Genomic DNA, 23,589 nt, shown 5'->3' on the forward strand with positions numbered 1-23,589 from the left:
CATAGATTTTCACAAAAGAAATAATGTGCTAATAAATAAAGCACATATTTGGTAAATATTAATTGAATGCCTATTATATACCAGACATTATTCTTCTTGCATAGTAAGCAAATACTTGGTCAAACTGGCAGCTCTATTCTACATCGTAAATTAATAAATTGCCATTCTAAAAAAAAATTGCCATTCTCGTATTTTTTAAAGTAGTCTCTATGCCTAACATGAGGCTTGAAGTCATGAGCCCCAGATCAAGAGTTGCATAATATACCAACTGAGCCAGCCAAGTGCGTGCCCCTCCATTCTGGTTTTTAACAGCATTCTTTTGTTTGATTATTAGAGGTCACTCCTTCCAGAGGACTTCAGATGCATGAGAACAATTGAATATTGGGGAGAACTCTCCTGAACTAAGTGGTCATGTTGAGGTACTGCTGTACCTTAAATTTTTAAATTAAGTAATTTATTTTGAGTGGGGAGGGGCACAGAGAGAGAGGGAGAGAGAGGATCCCAAAGAGTCTGATGGGACGGGGTGGGGGTGGGGGCAATCCCATGAACCATTAGATCATGAACTGAGCTGAGATCAAGAATTGGACACTTAAAAAAAAAGTTTATTTATTTATTTTGAGGTGGGGAGGGGCAGACAGGGAGAGGAGAGAGAGAATCCCAAGCAGGTGCAGAACCCAACATGGGGCTCGCACAAACCATGAGATCGTGACCTAAGCCGAAATCAAGAATCAGACGCTTAACTGACTGAGCCACCCAGGTGCTGCCCCCGCTACACCTTAATTAAAAAAAAAAACAAAAAACATGTGTGTTTATCTGAGTTATGCATTCCCATGATTTAAAAAGTCAATTAGCTTTAACAAGGTTTCTTATTAAAACTAATAGTATCCCATTCTCTTACCTCCACCCCCATTTTCCCTTACACTAGAGGCAGTTTAATATAGCAGTTAGTTATATTTAGCTGATTATTCAGGTAGTCTATGTTTGTGTGGCTACTTCTTAGTGTTTCAGTCTTCATTGTAATCTGCTGATACCTACCATGGAGAGTGAGATATTAGTCTCTCTCCCTCCCTTTCCCCAGCACGTGACCACTTTTCCCATCCCCTGTCCTCTCAACAGAATATCAAAAAAAAAATTTTTTTTAATGTTTATTTATTTTTGAGAGAGAGAGACGCACACAGTGTGAGTAGGGGAGGGGCAGAGAGAGAGAGAGGGAGACACAGACTCTGAAGCAGGTTCCAGGCTCCTAGCTGTCAGCACTGAGCCTGACATGGGGCTTGAACGTGCTAACCATCAGATCATGACCTGAGCCAAAGCCAGACGCTCAACCAACTGAGCCACCCAGGCGCCCCCAACAGAATGACACCTTAATTAATATTCAGTGTTTCCATTCTTGCGACTAGATCAGGGCTATTCACGGATGAAGCTCTAGTAAACTATGAATATTTTCCTTGTGATAGAATTCAATCATCATTTCTGACAAAGTGTGTCCCTTATGAGCACCACTCAAAGATTAGTCTGGGACTAAGAAGTCACCGCAGTGTGACTGAGCGGTGGTTTTTATCATGGTTCCATTCTCAGAGCCTTGCTCTGCTTCTGTGGATATGTTCTATCCGTGCACAGCTTGAACGTGGCCTGGGATTTGTGTTGTTCCATGCACAGAATTAGGGGATCTCCTTCTTTAGCTATGTCTTCACTGAGATTTCCCACTCATTCTTTGGCTCCCAAGGGCCCATTTTTGTGGATGGGATTCCCTCAGAGTTTTAGCCTGTGGCTTGGAGTAACGTAGTGAGAGAAAGAAGGGAGGGAGGGAAAAGCATTTTCCTGCTCTCTTCAGCTCAGAGGGACCTCTTTTCCTGTCTTTTGGCCAGAAAGATGGGTTTCTTTTGCAGTTGCTCCCTGTGCATGCTGCCCAGTTCCCTGCTTTGACCTACGCTTGGGCTAAAGCCTGACAAACAAACCAGAGAACTCACTGCTACCATCCTTGACTTTCTTCAAGTTTTAACTTGGTTCCCCATTCTCCATGTTATTGACTTACAGAATCCTGAGGTAGTTGCTAGTTTGGATTTTGTCCAGGGCTTCTGGTCGTCATCAGTGGGATAGGCTACCCTGGGCTTACTCTGTCCTGGCCGGCACTGGGGGTTGGCTCATTCTAAAAGCTGGGGACTAAACAGCTGTTTGCAAGCTCTGATCAGGGGTGTTGGTGTCTGTCAACTCGACCTTCACAGCAGGGCGATCTGAGTGGACTGTTTGGTTGGGAAAGCTCCGAAGCCGGTATCTTTAAGACTTTCCTCTTGGGCTGGTCAGATTTCCCAGAGAAAGATCCTCCTCCTCCCTGCCTAGTGGTGAAGCCCCGGTTATCCACTTCTGGAGCCCGCTGGCTAAGAGAGCTGGGGTCCTGAGTTATCCAAGCAAGGATTTGGCCTCATAACTGGTCCACTTGCAGTCAGGTTCTGCTGCCCCCAGCTGTGCCGGTGTCCCTGAGAACAAAGACACTTTCTTTTACCCTGTCTAGAGAATGAGCTTCTGGCGTCTCTCTGGATGGGGAAGGACAATTTGGAAATCTGGAGCTGCAGCCTCTCACACAGAGTTTCAGCCCACCCTCCAGTTTCAGCATCCTCTTTATACCGATTTGCAGAAGTACTTGCGCTGCCAGTACCCGAGCCTTTGGGGGAATTCTGCTGCAAAAGTTGCACTGCCTCTCACTTGACCCCGCGACTGACTCGGATTGAGTGCTAGGTCATTTGTCACTCTGTCACTTGTTTTCTGCCTCTAACCTGTTATTATTGTTGTCTCTTCGTCCCGTGTCTTCATCCTCATGTGCCTGACTCGAAAAAGTCCTTTAGTGCAGATTCGGTGAAGTCTCGGGAGGGAGGGAAAACTGATGTCTCTGTTCAACTCGCCTTCCTTACCTGGAGGCCTGGCCCTGCTACCTTTTTGGATCCTGTGCAGGTAACCAGTCAGCATTCCCAGGGATAAATCTCTGACTTCTTTATATTATAGAGGTGCCCATCTAGTTTATTTCCAGCTAACCATGCTATGCTCGAGTGCTCTTTCCTTCAGATGGACTTTAGCAGCGAAGATATTTCTTTCTGCACCATGGTTTTTATAATATTTTATTACCAGAGAACTAGTTTTTAAATGTTTACTCATTTTTGAGAGACAGAGAGAGAGAGAGAGAGAGAGAGACAGAATGTGAGTGGGGGAGGGCAGAGAGAGTGGGGGACACAGAATCCCAAGCAGGCTCCAGGCTCTGAGCTGTCAGCACAGAGCTCGATGCGGGGCTCGAACTCACGAACCGTGAGATCATGACCTGAGCTGAAGTCGAATGCTGAATCAACTGAGACCCCAGGCACCCCACCAGAGAATTATTTTTAACAAGATAGTCATAGAGGCCTAGAATTCTAGGTTTAGGTGTGATGGAGAAAGTTGACTCACTTCTATGGCCCACAAATACCTTTCATGTGTTTCATGTAAGTGTCTACATGTTTTATTTCCTTTCTGTTAACATACAGCATTTTTAAAGGATCTCCTGAAACCATGAGGACTATACTTGGAAGAGAGGCAAAACTTCAGATTGTTGGAGATGAGATTTTTTTTTCATAAAACATTGATTGCTTTGAACAAATCAGAAACTTGATCTCCCCTTCAGGAAATATGAAAGCATCCATCTCTTCCAGGTAAAACATGCCTTAGCCTGTGGCTATCAACAGTAAATGCATATCTCGGGAAGGAATTCACTGGTACATCCAGGTGATGCCACCAGTTTCATTTAGAACCAGGTGGGGAGGGGCACCTGGGTGGCTCAGTCTGTTAAGTGTCTGACTTCAGCTCAGGTCATGATCTCACTGTTCATGAGTTTGAGCCCTGCACCAGGTTCTCTACTGTCAGCGCAGAGCCTGCTTCGGATCCTCTGTCTTCCTTTCTCTCTGCCTCTCCCCTGCTTGTGAGCACTCATTCTCTCTCTCTCTCTCTCAACAAACAAACAAAAATTAAAAAAAAAAAAAAAAGAACCAGGTGGGGATTCACTACTGGAGTCATGCCATGCCTAGCTTCACAAACTTCAATATAATGTGGCAAACTAGATTTCAATTGCTAGAGCTTATTTTTGACAAAAATTTCTACAATGAGAAACCACATATGCTAGTAAAACAAACACAGGCTTAAGAATTGGGTAGCCCAGGGCTGGAATCCTGGCTCTCTACTTCCTAGTTGTAGGACCTTGAAAAAGTTACTTACCTCCCGAAGCCTGAGTTCCTTTCCTGGAAATCTACTCAAACACTACACCTCATGTGTTATAAGGATTAGATTTAATACCTTTTGTATAATACCTGCATAGTTTGGAACACTACAGAAACTCAATAAGCACCATCATTATCACCTTGGAAATTTCCATTGGCCCTTCCCTGCCCCTCTGGCCATACAAAGAAGAGAGAAAGCTGAGCTAAAGTTGTTGTTTTTTGTTTGCTTGTTTGTGTTTTTTTTTAGAGAAAGAGAGGGAATATCAAGCAGGCTCCACGCTCAGCACAGAACTTGATGTGGGGCTCAATCCCACCACACTGGCATCATGACCTGAGCCCCTTATCAAGAGTCAGACGTTCAACCGACTGAGCCACCCAGGCGCCCAGAGATAAAGTTGGTTTTTGACGAAAAGCGCTGTAATGAAAGACAGTGAATTACATTTAAATCCTAAGAAATGGTAATAATAAGCATTTTGGCTCTCTCCACAACCTCTGTCGCAACCACCTCACTTAGGAAATTTTATGCTTCATTGAGAGACGTCAATCAGAGATGAAGAAGATGCTAATGGCCCATTGTTTGTGGGTGCTCTTTTATTTACACATTCAGGGAGTGGGAGACTTGCCAGCGCTACCTACCCTCTCACCTAGACCACGTGCAAACTGATGCACATCTAGAGACGAGCCCCCTTTTCGTTTCGGCCCATCAACTATTTTGTGGGCCAGGTGATAGAGTTTTTTCATTATTTTGTTAAAAGTTATATTTTTATCTTTTATACTTTTGGGGACATACTTTTCTAACCAAAAGAAAGAGACAGAAACAGAGAGAGAGAGAGACGGAGACAGAGAGAAAGAGACAGAGACAGAGGTGTGTGTGTGTGTGTGTGTGTGTGTGCGTGTGTGTGTGTGTATGTAGGGGGCACTGGATTGAAAACATCCATGAAACAATGCACTTGTGCTTGAAACATGGACAAGAATGGAAACCTGTACCAAAAATTAGTGATTATACCTTCTTCCCAGGAACACATGGAACTTTTAACAAAAACTGACCATGTACTGCTTATAAATGAAGTCCCAACAAAAATCAGCATCAGTATCATATAAATCAAATTCTTCAACCACAGTGTAATTAAGTTAGAAATCAGTGACAAGTAGATAGTTTGTAAAACTCTCATACAGTTGAAAAATTTACTTTTTAAAGGATATTTATTTATTTTTGAGAGTGAGAGAGAGAGAGAGAGAGAGAGCAGTAGAGGAGCAGAGAGAGAGGGAGACACAGAATCCGAAGCAGGCCCCAGGCTCTGAGCTGTCAGCACAGAGCATGACGTGGGGCTCGAACTCATGGACCTCAAGATCACGACCTAAGCTGAAGTCGGAAGCTTAACCGATGGAGCCCCTACAGTTGAAAAACTTAAAATATTTCTATTACGATTAGGTGAAAGAAAATAATCATGGTTGAACTGAATGATAATGAAACTGCCACATACCAGAACTCAGGGGAGGTAGCTAAAATTGTACCTTAAAGAAAAGGCTGAGCTTTAAATTCTTATATTAGAACAGAAGAAAGGCTGATAGTTGATGAGTGAGGCCTCCAACGTAAAAAGTTAAAAAAAGAGCAATAAAAGTACACATAAATATTCTAGCGTTTTCTTACTATAGAGAGAGTACACGGAGGAAAAGAAACAAATGGTAAAAGCAAATCATTATTCGGATGTGATGTTGTTAAGTGCTCATGAAGGAATAGAAAATGGGGTCATTACCTTCCAATTTCATTCAGCTCAGTATAAGCTGAATCAAAATTATCCTTCCAAGAAATGGTGGCACCATCAGCAGCAGCATCTTTGGAAGAGAGAGAATCCATTTATGACACTGAGGAAGTCATGTAAGAATAAAGAAAAGGTTGACAGAAAAGCTCCCGCCTTGCCCCAAAGCAATTCTCATGGCCAAATACGGAGTCTAGCTCAGTGGGAAAAGGCCAGGATTCTCTGAAATGTTATTTTTAAAAATATCATCCCAGGGGAAACTGACATGACAGAGGCAGACTCCCCCTCCCTGTGCCATCTACATAAACAAAAGAAAACTTGGGACAATCAGAGACACAACCTCTGGATATTTTAAAAATAGAAATTTGGTAGAAAAAATTAAAAGAGAGAGAGAGAAACACACAGAAGGCCTAGAAAAGCCAGTGAGAATCAGGGCTGAGGGTGAAGGCAGCAGAGGAGAAGGGAAGAGTTACAAGGCCCAGAGGAGGAAAGGAGAGGAATGTGCTGGAAATACCCTAACCACTGCTCTCTCTCACCCTGCTGTCCTCAGACATTAACGAGCCTATCTGGTATACTGAATGCTGAATGATTTAGCTTAACCCAAAATACGTGCCTGAGTAGAATGTGGCAGTATTACCTTAAGAGGTGTTCATTCTCTGACAATAATTTAAACACACACACGCACACATGCACACATGCATGCACACATGCACACCAGTATGTATTTGTGTTGTCCCTGGGGAACAAGGCTCACAAGAAGCAAAACATGTGACAGAATTTAGTTAGTAGCTCCAGAGGAGAGGACCACCCCCACAGTGTGGGTCTTCTGACCACAGCTGGGCTGAGGTTCAGGTGCCTTACCTACATTGAATTCTGACACAATAGAGACCCAGGGCCCAGGTTTCCCAGTGAGTCATGGGTCTTAGGGAGCAGGGTGACTGGGAGGGAGCTTAGCCCCTGAGGACGCGCTGGGGAACACTTCCAGACTCAGGTGGGGGTTGGGCTATAGCCAAGGGCCCTAGAGGGTTTCTGAAGCCCCCTGGGAACTCTGGGATTCCCTGACCCTGGAGAGACATGGGTTTCTTGCCTTCTCAGTGTGGTGGCCTCCTCCTCCACCCCAACACACTCCCCACCCCCTCGCACCACGGAATACCTCACCACTTGGAGATTTCTTTGGGCTAGCAAGTGTCCTCTTTCAAATGTTCTTGGGACCAAAGCGGCTTGGTGAGACAGTGAATGGGGGGCCAAAACGAGAACCACATTTGTGAAATACTCGTGTGTAGCTATAGATACATCTTCATCATCCAACACATCCACCTGAAAATGTGTCCACTTGAAGTAAGACATTGTGGGAAGGCTAGGGGTGGGGAAACTATCAAATACTCATTCTGATTCCAATCCTTCAACCAGGTTGCTTTCCTCTCCCCAGTTTAAATTGGTGAGTGGGGCTGTGTCTGATGCTGGGAGGCACACTTAGGCCTGGCAGAGGTTCCCAGGGAGAGGAGGGCTGGTGTTCCCATCCAGGAAAAGGGGCAGACAGCATCCATACGACTCATGACTCCTTCTCACCCCTCTCTGTTCCTGGAGACACATGCGGGTGTCCAGGACCCTGGCAGGCCCAGGGCAGACACTGGTGGCAGACCAAACTTTTGCTCCAAAATGGTTGAAATCACACTTTTCATCAGGTCTCTGAAATGTTACTTGACTGAAGACACTGGACAATCCAGGTTACCTCCCGCAGGGTGGCCGGCACCAGTGAGTGTGTGACAGCTGGCCAGGTGCCTTGCCTCCACCAGGGCTGCTGGGCATGGCTGGGACTCACCGTACTCTGGGAGTCGCACAAACTCTGAGGGCTCGCTGGGAAGGCTGATCCCCCAGGGGTTACTGGCGCTGACTCTGAACTGATAAGGACTCCCAGGGCTGAGGTCTTCGATGACGAGGTAAGTGTCCAAGGTCGAAGCTACAGACTGCTGCCAGGCCTGGGAACCTAGCACACAATTTCCAAGGAGAGGGAAAGAAGAAAACGCCAGAGGGACATTGTTTCAAAGACCTTCAGCAAACAAAGAAAGGAAAGCTGACACATTCTGTTCCATTCAAGGGGTTACAAAGTGGGCTCTGAAAGCCTGTGGGCCAACGGTGGCAGGTTTGGGCTCAGTGTCCTAAGTGACTGCATATATCATGAGGGGTGTGGAAGCAGCTGGCCTAGGGGTTCTGGTCATTTCCAAATGTGTATGTGCGAGAAGGAAAAGACACAGATCATACAGAATTGACAGAAGGACGTGTGGCAAATTCTTAATAAGGCATAAAAATATATTATAAATAGCAAAATGAGAGAAAATACACATTTGGAAATGGAAACAAAATAGAAGTGAACATGCATTGAGCACGCCATACATGTAAAATACCGCAGAAGGCGTCTTCCCAGAATTCTCTCATTTAACTTTCGCACTTAAATCTCCAGAAACCGGTGAGGTTGGGAACACAGATCTCACTTTATACGTGAAGAAATAGAGGCTCAGAAAGAGGAAGTGATTTTCTCAAGAGAACTGTGTTAATAGGATGAACTATGAACTGAACAGCACGGAACTAAGTGCAAGCTTTTGTGAGACATGTCTCCCAGCTCAGCACGAACACCTCTCTGCTGAGTGGGGAGACCCAAGAGTGAACAGCTTCAGAAAGATGCAGAAATGAACAGCTCTGTAACTGCACAGGGCCTGTTTGGTAGAAGAAAGAAGAGTTAAAAAACTACGAGTAATGGTGAGTAACACAAATGAGTTAGGCTCTGGCCACAACAAGCAGTTGTTTGAAATTCAGTTCTGTAATTCATTATGTGGTTCAGAGATGTGTTAACAACTAGAGCTACCTGGCAGCTTCTTATTTAACTAATTCTTCTTGATAATAGGTGACAGGTTCAGGTGTTTCTAACTGCTAAACTAATGCATGCATCCTTAGCATGTAAATGTAACAAAATTAAAAAATGAACAGTTTTTAAAAAATCATACATATGTGTATATGCATATAAAATTTAAAGATCACACAAAATATATGATATATATATATAACATATGCTATATATATACATATACATATGCTATATATATATATATATATATATACACACATATACATATGCTATATATATATCAAATCTCTAAATTTTATCTGGGGATGGGGGTAAAGCTCTGCTCATGCTACCCTAGTTACTACTCTGGGAGAAAGGTCACAAATTACCAAACTTGATACCTGGGTTTAATGCCAGGCCTGTCTCTTACTAACTCCTGCCTCCGTGTTCCTCAACTTTCTTCAGGCCTTAGCCTCCTCATGTGTAAAATGGGCCTGACTGCTCCTGTCTGGGTGATTAGGCTTGTTAAGGACAAAAGTGCACGCGAAGGCACTTTGAAACTTGCCAAGAGTCATCAGCCCTTGGGCGAAGTTGGAGAGCAGGAGGCGGCTGTGGCCTGGAGCTGAGGTCCTTGTGCTGAGTTGGAAGACACAAGAAGGGACAGCTAATGAAAGGCATGAAGGCAAATAGTTCATGACTCTGAAGGATCTCCTTTCGAGGAAGAGAAGGAAGAAACAGAAGGGCAGGGGAGCGAGCGTACCTTCCTCCCGGTACTCCACAGTGTAACCAGAAATAGTGCAGTTCCCAGTGCTGGAGGGAGGCAGCCAGCGGAGAATCACAGAAGTGCAGCTTCTCTCCTGGGCAATGGGGCGGTTAGGGGCTGCTGGAACACCTTTGGGGACAGAAATTACGGTCAAGTGCTATTTCAGCAGAACTTGGCACTTTACACCAAGGTTGAAAGTTACCTAGGAAACATTACCTTCCCCGTGTCTCAAATTTTTCCTAGGGTCTTTTCTACCAAGTGGCACACCTCTCTCCAGGCCCTGGGGAAGCCTGGGAGATACACTTTGGGGTTAGAACTTCTTCCTTGGGCTAAAGACTGCACACTGGAGTTAGAGCTTGGCCAGGCAACGATACGGGAAGTTATGGGGGACCACAGATAGCTCTTAGCGAAGACGCCTTCTCTTCCATTTGCTAGACCTTTACTTTGGAATTTCACAATGGACCTCTGCTTCCCCAGGTTGCAGGGAACCCTTGTAATGTTCACTTAAGATATTTGGTTAACACAAACTCAGAGAGAGAAAAAGTAGAATGGTGGTTGCCAGGGGCGGTGGGGAGGGGGGTTGGGGAGCTGTTGCTTAATGGATACAGACCTTAGTTTTGCAAGATGAAAAGAGTTCTAGAGATCGGTTGCACAACAATATGAATGTACTTAACATTACAGAATGTACAGTTAACATTGGTGCAGACGATAGATTTTATGTTATATGTATTTCACCATAATAAAAAATATCTTAAAAGTATAAAAAGGGTTTGACTAACAAAGACCCTGTACCTTGCACTTTAACTGTAGCAGACGTAGATGTGGTGCCATGGTCGTTCGTTGCTATGCAGGTATAAATCCCACTGTCTTGGGGCATCAGATTGCAGATCTTCAGGGTGATTTCCCCAGAATCACTAGAGACACCAAAAGGATGCTCTTCAGACTCCAATAATGAGTCAATTGACTGATGGGTAAAATCCCCAGGGTGGGCACAAGGTGTGCTGAGCTGAATCCTCAGGCTCAAGGTCTCATCCCAGCTCTGTTATTTTCCTACACACCTTGGGTGATCACCTTATTTTTCTATATTCCCATTTCCTTATGGGGGGGGGATTCTTGTCACCCCCAACTCTCATGTTTGTTGTATATGGGGTGTAGGGATAGAAAAGAAGTAAAATGAGATAAGAATTAGAGCAGGGTTTGAAATATATAAAGCCCTATACAATATTACTAGTCTTATTACCATGAGCAACTCTGTCCTAAAATATTCTCAGTCTCACACATCAATAATAAGTCATACAAGAAAATAGACTGAAGAATGAAAATGTTTAAGTATTTCAAATTCTACATATGGGACCCTCAAAACAATTAAGTGAATTAAGTAAAGGGCAAATTCCTCTACTAAATGCTAACTTCCCTGGTAGTCCCAGTCACAAGGGATAGCACTGCTCAGGAAGAGTGAAATGCAGCAGTCATGGTCAACCCTGCTCCCTCCCTCCAGCTGAGACATACGGAGCCTGCTGGTCTTCAGGATCCTCACCAAGCACTGGCTCTTACACTAAATTCCTTGGGCCCCCTAATCTTAGGGCTTGGCCAGCCCTTGCCATCTTTGCTGGAAATACCATTTCATGTGCACAAAAATTAAGTTAATGGATAGGAGTTTGATTCTAAATGATTCTTTGATAGATGTTTAAGCACTGAGAGCTTGTTACTGCGTGTCCACTGTAAAGGGTAGTGCACAATAAAGTTCATCATTAGTAGCAATAAATGCTAACACAATGATTGGGAGGCAGTCAACTAGGTTTTGTTAAACAGCCTTTCTGTGTGGAAGCATGTTTATGGCTAGATTTTCTGTTTAGCATTGCATATTTTGGAGCAAGTCTTTTTTTTTTTTTTTTATTCTTCTAAGAAAATTATTCTTAGGTTATTGAAGGAATTAAATAGATCACTGTTTCACAGGATCCTGAGGGGCACAAAGAACACTGGGATGTTGGGATGGGAGACCCACATTGCTTCCACAAGTCTGGGGCCTTTGCCATTTCCACTAACATAGAGATTCTCTTGGGGATCCTTTTGGGAAAGATCAACTGGGTGAATGTAAGTCAGTGACTGCCAGAGCTCTTTGAAGGTATGGTTTATGGTTGACCTGACATATAAAGTTTTATGTTTTAATTTATTGAATGTGGGTCCAGAATGCAGTCTTTCCAACCTGTTCTCATTTGTTAAGCCATGTCTACGTGATGTTGAGCAGCATGCGGCTATGTGCTGGCCATCAGCCAGATGTTTGACAGGCTCCATGGCAGGTTGTAGTGAGCGGTGGAGGCCGTGCCTAAACCTCCCAGCCCTGGGTACACTGTTGACTCAATTTCTCTCCTAATCAATGCCAAGTATTTGTGCTAGAATAGGACCCAGGGCAGCTGTTCTCTTGGAGAGACTAAGTAACCAGCATGGGAGCTGCACCAAGGAGCTGGGAGTGTCGATGCAGGGCGATCAGCTTACCAGGAGGAGACGGTGTATGTGGCCGAGCTGTTGTCAGTGTCAAGGATGTTCTGGTCTGGACCCTTCCAGGTGATGGTGGGCTTCGGCCGCCCACAGACTTTGCACTGCAATGTCACTGTGTCCCCAAGCAAGCAGGTCACATCCACTAAGGGCACAAGGAATTCTGGGGCCACTGTGGTCAAATTGACATAAATTCACATCATTTAGAATAAACAGAATACACAGCCATTTTACAACACAACCCTCTCATTCCCTACCCACGTGTAATGATTCAAATATCCTTCAGCTTATGTTGCTCAATCATCCATGTCCCATTAACAAGTATTTAAAAGTAATAAATGTTTATTGTAGAAAATTAGGAAGTACAGATAAATAGAAAGAATGAAAAGCTCCATGATGTCCTGATACAGACATTAACGACCGTGAGCATCTTGGTGTATGTCTTTTTGGCTTTTATCAACACACTTTTTATTACATGAATTATACATATGGCAAATTGTAGTCTTTTCCACCTCAACAGTTTATTCTAAACACCTTTTCTTGTCCATAGCACAGAATGACATCACCAATATTTACAGCCTCTACCTCACTGCTGGATTTGCCACAATTTATTTAGCCAATCCTCGTGTTCTCAGTTCTGCTTTTTAACTCACCTTCTTGGATGAAATTTGGATTTAAGATCTGAAAAACACAAAGAGACAGAAAACTGCTTAAATCCTAAAGTACTGAAAGAGAGCAGGAGACTTTGACCCTATTGAGTAAAAAGGAAGCACCATTTAGGGAGATGAAGCCAGGAGCCCAGCCTCTGTTTGTGACCGTATCACTATTACAGTAACAACCCAGGGCACCTGCTTTACTTTCCTCTCTACTCCGCTTCTTCACGTGCCTCTGGGTGACCCAGGGTCCCAAGCAGGTGTATCATGACCGCAAAAGCTCTTCTGGCTGCAGCTGGCCTCTCTTGCCTGCATTTTACTTCCTTATTGCTCTTCCTCTCTGTCACATGCATAAAAGTCATTCCCCCTGCCTGCCCCCCCTTCAATATGCACTCAAGCAATGTGTTGGCACTGATTCCTCCCAGCATCACAAATTTTCAAAAACAGAGCACCTGACATTTATCGAACTGGAATGGTCATTGACATTAACCACTAACCAGTAGCCTAATGGTTTGCTTCCAAATGTACCCCCTTCCCCCAAACAGGAGAGAGTTCTCTCCAAGCAGTTAAATGCAGAGCTTGTCTGGTTGAAGGGGAAAGAGAGGTCATACCTGTCCATTCTGTCCCCAGCATGTCCTCCTATAGCCCAAGCTTCCATAGGCCAAATTGAAAAGCACCGACCTGGAGGTTCTGGCCCTTTTTTTGCTGCTTAGGTGAGAAAACCGGACTTAGGCCAACTAAGTGACTTGTCTGGTCATATGGCTGGTTGGCAGAGGCACTGTGGGGTGGGGGGATTCTTTACACGCACCGTAAAGGCTGCCTCGTGACCCCATGCATCTTCACAAAAGATCGACTTCCAGCTGACTAGCCATGCTGAAAAGTCATCCCTTCTTGATTTTTCTGCCCTCTTTTGTTTTACCTCTAATCATGTGGGTCCAGGTCATAAAGCTTGGTGGAGTGAACGAAACATGGGTTTTGGAGTCAGAGAGGCTGGGGCTCACCTCTTTTGTTTCATGTGATTTTATGATAATCACTTAAGATTTATGACATCAATTTCCTTCCCTATAAAATGGGGATAAATAATACCTATTGCAAAGTGTTATTGCAAAGATTAGATGAGCAACATATGTCAAGTGCTTAGCACAGTGCTTGACCAATAACAAGTATTCGATGACTACTTAAGTAAAGAACGATTATCTCATTCTAAACATCTCCCTTCTGCAAAGCAGACTACTGTTACAGTGGCTTTTCTCTTAAGAGTTTGTTGTAAAAGTCTTCTTTCCTTCCTAATGAAGCCAGAAAGCTCACGTGTCTTACAAATGGCTCCCTGGGGCATTCATACTTATCTCCCTGTATTTATGTGAACACGTGTCATAAGTGAACACAGTTTCTGTCCTTCCCTTATACAGGATCCATATGGGCCCTTTGGAACAAAGATGCTACTCCCCCCTTTGGATTTCCGTTTGCAAACCAATTGCCCACGTATACCACCCAGCTTTTTCATGAAGTGAGCTGCAGAAAACTCTTGCAATGCCACGTCCTGGGGCTGTGTGTCTTGAGACTGCCACTGCAGTGTCCTCTGCTAGTCTCAAGAGGCCACTATACCACCGCCTGGCCTTCCTTTAAATCAGTGGTTCGCAGTCCTTAACCCTAGCAGCTTTAGCAGCACGAAAAAGCCTCAGGCCTGGGCCAGGCATCCAGAGTTTTGAAAGCTGTGGCAGGTGAATCAACATGCAGCCTGGCTGGAGGAAAGTTGCTCTATCCAAGGGAACTGGGCTCAGGTAAACCAACTCCCTGCCTCTGAGGCTTTTCTGGGGTGGCCCAGGGGTAGGTGAGGGCATTTGGTGGAGCTGCTTTTCCCACACCTTGAGAGACCCCCACTTTGTGAGGAGACGTGGGGCCATGGCTGGGGGGGGGGCGGGGTGCAGCCAGGGAACGCGGGAGGGTGGCAGCATATCACTTGCAGAAGGCTAAGGAGTCCTCGGAGGCCACCTGGCTTAGGGGATGCAAAGAATGATGCCTGCACAAGTCACTTCACAAAGAAAAGGAGATGAGGACTATTTTCTAAATATTATCAATGTTTATCACAAGGTGTTGAGATCAAGGGTGGCTTTTCCCCGTTCAGAAAACATGGCCTCCTCCTCCAGGCTGGTGCCAGGTTTTATGGATACAGATATGCAGGACGGAGGCCCTACCCTCGGGAGTCAGGAAGTGTTTGAATTTGTAGTGAGTTTTTTCTTTGTCTTCTTACCTGGGCTTTCCAAATATTCTGCAATTAGTATCTTCCACTTTTGTAATTTTTTCTTAAGGACGAAAAAAGGCACAGTCAGATCCACTAGACTGCAGGTTCTTCAAGGACAGGGGCACGTCCTCAGGACCCTAGCCTGGGTTCTGCTGCAAAATGGGAATTTAATACATGCTGCTTGAATGAATATTTGACCTGTGTCCTCATTTCAGTTCTTCCAAGAATTGAGGACTGGTTCCAAGAATTGAGGCACTAGGTCCTTAAGATCTATAAAATAATTACTTCAGGGTATATTACTAATAATATTTGACTAGGGCCTGTTTTCAAACACAGATGGGTTGCAAGCTTTTTGGAAAATGATTTAAAAACAATAAAATCCATTGCCTCTGTGAGAGGAGGATCTTAGCGGCGTTCCATGCAGGACGGAATGTAAACTCCAGGAGCTGACGGAGCACAGAGAATCCAGACCCCAAGCCAGACGTGCTCTCTTACCTTGGACAACATTCTTAAGAAGCTTAGGCCTCAGTTTTAGCTGTAAATTGGGGATAATGGTGCCCCCCTGGAAGCTTGTTTGACACAAGGACTCATTTGTTTGATGAAGATTTATTGAGCAGCTCCTTGGTTGTGGCCAGCAGGGAGTGAAGCAGATATGCTCACCACCCTCGTTAGGCCAAAAGTCTGGTGGGGAAGATGCAATTAAGAGACCTCTGCACAGCGTCCAGGATGGTGCCTGGCTGCTGTTAACGCCCAGCCTGCAGCAGACACGGAGCACAGCCTTCTCACTAGTCCCGCCTCCCCTGTCAGTTAGGGTAGAAACGATACGGGAATGCGGCCAGGTTTGTCCAGTGGCCTGTATTTCCCATCCTGATGGGAATCCACAAGGGAGTAAGGCAGTGATTGCATGCCAGGAGTGCCAGCGAGGAGACAAATGACACTTGGAAGGGGCAAATGGCACTTTCCCACATCATAACATTTTAAGTGGGGTTTCATAAACCTGCACTGTGGCAGTACATCTATAAAAAAGCACCCCAAATCACTGCTTAGGGAATTTCCTGCCTTATTCCTCTCTCTCATCAATACCAACTGCATTTAGTAGATGGTTAAACACAGGCACTATTTAAAAAGCAAATCTTCCGAGTTTGGAGGTAAACTTTGGCGGGGAAGTTGGAGAGAAAGCTTGCCAACAAGGCTTCCTTGCAGGTTCTTTATCTGGAAGGGGCTTGTGGAAGGCATCAGTCTTCATTCCTCTGCCTCTTGGGCAGCCCAAGTGTTGCTCATAATGGTAATAACATCAGTGATTTGTGTAGTATTATATAATCGGCATAAACTACTCACAAACTCCTTCGTTTGCTCACCCAAAACTCTGGGGGGATGTGCCAAGCAGGTGTTATTTGTTCCCATTTCCAGATGAGACAGAGAAGTGCCTGTAAGGTCACAGAAGGCTCCTTCCACCTTAGCATTCCATGTACAAGCAAGGTCTTGGGGAAAGCATTGTGACACTTTGTCGTTGAGGTCAAAGGCCTGCTTCCCTTTGCTCCCTAACCTGGCTCTCCATCCCATTTCTACCTAGTCCTCCTGTTTAAACTCCTCCGGCAAGGACCAAGAGCTTGGCTGAAATCCATGCTAATGTTTTTTCTAACTTTGACCCTGGATTATGCCCATTGAAGATTCCCCCTTCCTTTTTCCCTTTCTGCTTTTAAGCGATGTGCAGCATGGACTGGTACAATATGGAGGGTCATGACAGCCTTCTCACACGGTAGTGGAACAGTCTATGTATTTGTCTGTGGCTCCCTATGGACTGCAAGATCCATGTAGGCAAGAGCCTTGTTCACTGTTGTTGCCTCAGAGCCTAGCACAGTATCTGGCACATAAGAGCTCCGTTGATATTTATCAAATCTAAAATACATACATACATACATACATAAATACGTACATAAACAAATAAATAAATACTAAAGTGGTGGGATCCTAATTTGGGGGGGGGGCGGGAGTTGAGAAAATGTCTTGCCATGAACTTGGAGTGTTTTCCTATTTCCATCAATTGGAATGTGACTTGCTCTACAATCTCATCAGTCAGTCCTTGCCTGAAATTTAGGCAACAGTGATCTTTTCCTCCTCCCTGCTCTTCCAGAGGCTGGTACGTATGGTCACATGCTTCTGTCTATCACGACATCTTCCCTGCATGCTATTATCCTACCAGACTCATGAACCCTTTGAAGACAGTAGCACATAGCATCTTGCACATAGTGGAAGACCAAGTATTTGCTGAATCAAATTAACTCACCCAATTAATAGACCAGAATTTAGGCCTCCTGACCACCTTGTCTAAGGTGTCAGAGACGTGAGGTATCAGCCCCTGGGGCCAGAAGGGTTCATCATAAGCTACACATATTTCTTGAAACCTCACGTTTTCCTTCCTTAGAAACAGTTTGAGAGTTCATGGATAGTGGTAGATGGGAAAGAGGAGAGAATGGAAATCGAGACGGATGTGGTAGCGGAGGAAGATGACCCGGTTGCATACACTGCACATGTTCTCTCTCTGGGAGACCCAAATCCAAGAGGGCAAGGCTGGTATAGACAGCATGGCAAAGAGCTGCTTGGGAATCTGGTTTTATTTGAACAGCAGAGGGCGGCAGGTGGTAGCGCTTCCTCCTCAGGGAGAAAAGAACCACCACAATGTGGTCCACCGGCAACCTAGTTTCTTCCTTCTGGGGAGAATTCCAATGTCTTCTTGATTGTCTTCAAAATGGGAAGGCAGCAAGGTAATGGGAAAGAGTTATAGGTAAAATCAACCAGCACTGAATAAGAAGCTGAGCTCTGAAGAAATCTTGAGCCTATTTTTCTTGCCAGTCAATGTCCAAGATTGTGACCCCATGTCCTGAGAGTGAGGACAAAATCCTTGTCTAGATAACCAGGTGTCAACGGACTCCAGAAGGAAAGCACACCCACCCCATTCTTTCTCAATCCCTCATCATCAGTCACAAAGCACAGTTCAAAACCATGTATTTAGGAACCAAAATGGCCCAAAGAAACTCAGACCAGATGTTCTAAGCTCAACTCAACTACCTTGAATGAACTCAGAATTTGTATAGCCTGCCTCATTTTTCTATTCCTTTTGTGCTTGTTTCATGGGAATTTCTGTTCAAAAGAGGAAGGGAAGGGATTTTAGATGATATTAGGCAAGGACATTTGGAATAGATATAAGAAAACCAATTTTTAAAAATTTAGGTATGAGTTCTGGTTTGGAGGTTTAACAGGTTCCTGTTCCTAATTTTTTTTAATTAAAAAAATTTTTTTTAAGTTTTAGAGAGAGACAGAGTGCAAGCAGGGGAGAGGGGCAGAGGGAGAAAGAGAGAGAACCTTAAGCAGACTCTCTGCACTCAATGTGGAGTCCAACACGGGGCTCAATCCCACACCGTGGGATCATGACCTAAGCTGAAGTCAAGAGTCAGACACTCAACCGAGTGACCTAGGCACCTCATAACCCTTCCTATTTTCGATCTGGTCAAACCAGACATAATTTTTTTGAATGTTTAGGAAATATCCCTACCTCTGCTTATTTCTAAGTGGCCATTAAGCAAGCTGCAATACAAAAAGTTTGTGAATGCAACACAATTCCAAACAGCAATGGGAGTTTTGAAAACTACATGAATCAACATGTAGCCTGGTTCAAGGAAAGCTGCTCTATCCAAGGGAACTGGGCTCAGGCAAACCAACTCCCCCCACCCCCCCAGGCTTTTCTGGGGTGGGGCAGGGATGGGTGGGGCATTTCTTACCCCCGAGTATTTTCATTACTGTCTAGTTCTAAGTATTTTTTCTTCAACTTTGACTTTTCTTCCCCCTTTGACTTGGCTGTAATAAAATGTTTTAAAATTTCCAAATTGTGAGTTTTACAAATTATTTTTGTGACTGATTTCTAACTTAATGGCATTGTGGTTGGAGGACTTGCTCTATAGGATACTAATTCCTTGATTTTTGATGAGACCTGCTTTATCAGTACATGGCTGATTTTTGTAAAAAGTTGTGTTCTTGACAAGAATGTATAAGCACTAGCTGTTGGATATAGGTCTCTATGAATGTTCACATGTCAAACACATTCACTGTTTTATGGGGATTGCTAGTCTGACTCTTCTTTCCACCCCTTCTCAGTATTTTGGTTAGAGAACATTTGGCATGTCCTTGAAAATAAAAAGGGTAACAATTTGACTTTTAACAGAATAATGAAAAAAAAATCTACCGCCCATCCCACAAAATAGTCAAAGCAGAAGGTGGTTTATTACTGTGCATGCATGGGTCTCCCGTGCTCTCAGCAGCCTGCAGTTCTGCTCAGAGGAGACTGGGGGTAAGGGGGGTTGCTAGGACTGCCTTTTCATATGGCACATGTCCCACCTGGAAGTCAAGATCTTGACCTTGGATAAAGGTTTTATGGATGAATGTTCTGAGGTCTCATCCCTTAAAATGATTTGACCGTCCTTACATTCCTATCCCCAATACTTCTTTTGCTTTTTACTTTTTTATCTTTACTCTTTTTTCACCTACCACTAGGTCTACTGCAACAGTTAATAGGTCTGCACCTGTTGTTTGCTCAGGTGCCAGCTATCTCCCTAAAGTGCAGAATGAAACACACAGACTCTGCTTAAAAACCTACTTTTGTTCTTGTCGACCACTGGGTCAAGTCCAGGCTTCCTAGAAAATTCCTCGAGGCCCTCATAATTTGGTCCCGACTCATCTGTTAGGCTTTATTTCCTACAGCTCTTCTCATGTATCTGAACTCCAGCTACAGACCATATGTTTTTCTCAAAATGTGCCAGGCACTTTCATACCTCAGGCCCTTTGCTCATTCTCTTTCCTCCCACTTACCCTTCTCCAAAACTGTTTACATTCTAGTAGTCCACCCAACCCAAACACTACCATCATGTGAAGCCAATGATTGTCCTCACAGCCTTCCTAGGAGACAGGCTGTGAATATACAACCTTGGGGAAGACACTTAACCTCTCTCTCTGTGCTCCAGTTTTCTCATCTGTAAAACAGAAACAATGATAATAGTACCTATGTATTGACACTGTTGGGAGGAAAGGACTCAGCAGAGCCAGGTACACAGGGAACACTGATAAACAGTAGCTGCTATTATTATTATCCCAGTGCCTGAGTGGGTGTGTAAATTCCCACTGAATGAATAATGGCCTCATGACTCTTAACAGAGCACGTAAAGTTTACTGTGTAACGTGAACATTAATCAAAACTGCCTCTCTCTACGTGACTGCATGCTTCTTAAGCATGGGGCCTAATCTTATGTAATTTGTTGGCTTTCCATAGTACTTACTGCAGTGCTTTGTGTTATTAACTTTTGATAAATTGAATCGACTAGGATATCATGTTGAGTGAGCCTGTAGGTGAACCTTGACAGTGCTGGGTTGGGGAGGGAGGTGGTGGCCTTCTCTAACAGTTGGCTCTTACAGCAATTTCTCCTGGATCAATGGCACCTCATAATCTCATTAATGTACAACATAAATGAAGTGGTTAAGGCCTCTAGACAAGGGTGACAATACCACAGGACACACATGACTGGGGGTTGCTGGGTGACTGTATTGGCCTGAGAAACCGATTCAGACATTTCCAACCAGTGCGATTGGGTCTCCTTTCTTGGCTTCTGTGGTTGAACTCCTGAGTCACTGGGGTAGGGTGTGGGTGAGGCCACATTAAGGGATTAAAAAGGTTGTTGAGGAAGAAATTCTCCTCCAACAAGCAGATGTGCAACAAGGGAGGGCCTGAACCTTAAGAAAGTACCTGAGCTTCAGTGAGCAGATTTCCTCCATATCACATGCCAGGTTTGGTCTCTCACCTCACCATACTCAAGACCTGCTCTCTCTCTCTCTCAAGTATTCCGTACACCCAACATGGGGCTCCAACTCATGACCCCGAGATCAAGAGTCACATGCTCTTCTGACTGAGCCAGACAGGCACCTCAGACCTGTTCTTTTTGTTGGTTGTGTGACCATGACCTCTCTGACACTGTTTCCTCTAGGAGGGTAAGAAAACCCCATCTTCACAGGATCGTTGGAAGGAACAGAAAACATAACAGAAATGAATATGCAGTGGAAGATTTTCTTGTAATTCTCCTAGGAGAGAGAAAATGCCAGCTCTGGCAAGCAAAGTGCCCTTTCCTCAGTGGTAGAATATAAATCAGTCTACACGTAGAGTCAGAACAAAGCTAGGCAACACGAGTGAGTGTCCAGGCCAAACCTATCAGATATATTACAAAGAAAATATTTTGTAAAAATAAAGAGAGGAATGTGATGCTTCACTCTCTTTTCTCCAGAGTTCTTTTCATAAAAAAATTCTTTTTATATAATGCATTACCAGGCATGGGTGGAAACACACTGGTGATGCCAGGAGGCCAGTCACTTGACTAGGGGTGTAAAAGTTTCCTTCAATCTGTGTGGCCAGGTTATGTTGAAGGCGTGAGTCTGGGACAAGGAGCACAAGCAGCTGAGGTGGGAGCAGCAGGCTGACTCTTCCAGGATGTGGAAGCAGGGGCTGGGGAACTGTGGGTAGGGGCAAGGTCTGAACGGTCAGTGCTGGCCACCCAGACCCTTCCCAGGGCTGGTGGTGGACGTTCCAGTCCGGTCTCAGGAGGAAATGTACCCAGGCCATTTCTGGCATACCCGCTTCAAAGCAAGTTCCAGGGTCAAGGCACAGAATCTCGACTTCTTCTGTTGGAGGGTCTCAGTGTTTTCAGTTAGTTCAGGAAAGCGAAGGGTCTCAGAGTCCACTGACATCACGCCTTGGATCTGCATGGTGCTCATTCCACACCACAGACATAAACACCTGGACCCTCAGAGCTATGTGACTTCTCACAGAAACCCGAGACTCAGAAAGGCTAAGTGGCCAAGGCCTCACAGTTGACAGCATGCAGACTGCGATCCAGGCTTTCTGACTCCTGTTAAAGTGTTCTTTCCATGTGGTGCTGCCTTTGTGTGATTTTTTTTTTTTAAGTAATCTCTACACCCAATGTGGGGTTTGAAGTCACGACCCCAAGATCAAGAGTCGGATGCTCTGGTGACTGAGCCAGCCAGGCACCCCACCTTTCTGTGATTTTTATTTAAGTCATACTTTTGCCCTGGAACGCTGGGCAGAAATGATATCCCTCTTTGTTGAGCTGGAAAGTTGAATAAGTTGAAATCCACATAGAAAAACTGGCACTGGAAGGCAGGTCTTCTCATCTGCCAGGATCTGTGTTTTAGATTAAAAACAACCTGGAGATGGGAGATTCTAAGAAGGGAGCAGGATGGTGTAGGTGGGGGGACAATGGCTAGGAGAAGCCAGAATCTGCCCTCAGGGCAGCTTCTCATTTTCAAACTGAAAGTTACAACTTCTCTGCCTCAGTTTCTCCTTCTAAAAGTCTCTGAAGGGCCCAGGGGTGGGGAGGATGTGGGTGGAAAGGAATCAGGGAGTTATTGTTCAGTGGGTACTGTTTCAATTTGGGATGAAGAGAAAGTTCTGGAAATGAATAGCGGTGACAGTGGTACAACATTGTGAAGGTGTTTAATGCCACTTAAAAATGGTTAAAATGGTAAATTTTATGTCATGGATGTTTTACCACAATAAAAAATAAGAAAATTAAGGGGATAGGGTTAACTGAAGGCTTCTAAGTTTCTGTCAACTCTCCAAGTCTAGGGTTCTTACCCTGACTGGAAATTTCCTTCCAAAGTATATTTGCCTTTCCAGGTACTTTCTCCCCCTTGTCTCTTAGAACCCTCTCGCACAAGACCCCAATGCTGTTCTTATGCAGAAAGTAACCCCCCCCCCCCAAACTAACTGTCTCGCAGCTGGTATAATGACTGAGGGTAATGTCTACATTTAGACTGTGTCGTGGATGAGGATGAGGTTGGCTCCTTGTTAAATGGCTGGGACAGAGATGGAACATTTTTGGAATTGAGACAGCCTCAATTTGACAGATTGATGTTCTCTGCTAAAAGTGGCATTGGGCTTTTTTTTTTTTTTTAATTAAGATGCATTTATTTAATTGGGCTTGACATAAAAACTGGACAGAGAAACTTCATCCCTGAAGATGAAGGTCCAAGTCTAGGAGGCTGGTTCAAGCCTCTCTACTCCAGCACATGATGTAGGCAAGTGGCAGTTCTGGGGCTGGAGGGCAGGTGCAAAACCTCAAGTCTCAACATGGTCCTCGGATGATTTTCTGAGCCGCATGGGCGTGGGGACCTGCCTAGCCTGGGTCCTAAGGGATACTGGTACAGCTCAGGGAGGATCCAGCTTTCTCGGAGGTGGGCATTGGCTCAGAGGGTGGGTGCAGATCCTTGACCCTTGCACCCTGGCTCTAACCTGGGCATCAGTGCAGATACTGGGGCAGAGGCAGGACTGGGAAGCTGGCAGGTGGGGATATGATGCTCCGCCCACCATCACATCTGCAGTCCTCATCAATAAGAGGCAGTCAGCAGTGTAAGCTGTACTGGAAATAAATGAATATTAACTTGTTCCTCAAACAGTCTAGTGTCTGATTTTCAGCCTGATTGGATTCTTCTTCCACGTAGAAACATTTCTCTCATATATAATCTCCTCTAGCCCCCAAA

The 23,589-nt window shown here is 44.7% G+C and overlaps 1 protein-coding gene across 14 annotated transcripts in view; it reads right to left on the reverse strand.

The window, feature by feature from the left end:
• KALRN (kalirin RhoGEF kinase) overlaps positions 1-23,589 on the reverse strand; it is a 671,367-nt gene that overhangs the window by 12,254 nt on the left and 635,524 nt on the right. For all 14 annotated transcript variants that reach the window (XM_086675190.1, XM_086675188.1, XM_086675186.1 and 11 more), the window contains 6 exons: positions 12,753-12,780; positions 12,100-12,271; positions 10,396-10,517; positions 9,601-9,732; positions 7,821-7,985; positions 5,996-6,074 (listed from right to left, as the gene is read on the reverse strand). In XM_086675190.1, coding sequence (XP_086531316.1) covers positions 5,996-6,074; positions 7,821-7,985; positions 9,601-9,732; positions 10,396-10,517; positions 12,100-12,271; positions 12,753-12,780 — 698 coding nt within the window. The remainder of the gene's footprint in view (positions 1-5,995; positions 6,075-7,820; positions 7,986-9,600; positions 9,733-10,395; positions 10,518-12,099; positions 12,272-12,752; positions 12,781-23,589) is intronic.

Source organism: Puma concolor, chromosome C2 (assembly GCF_028749965.1).
Source record: "Puma concolor isolate L17-30 chromosome C2, mPumCon1.1.hap2, whole genome shotgun sequence".
Taxonomy (NCBI): Eukaryota; Metazoa; Chordata; class Mammalia; order Carnivora; family Felidae; genus Puma; species Puma concolor.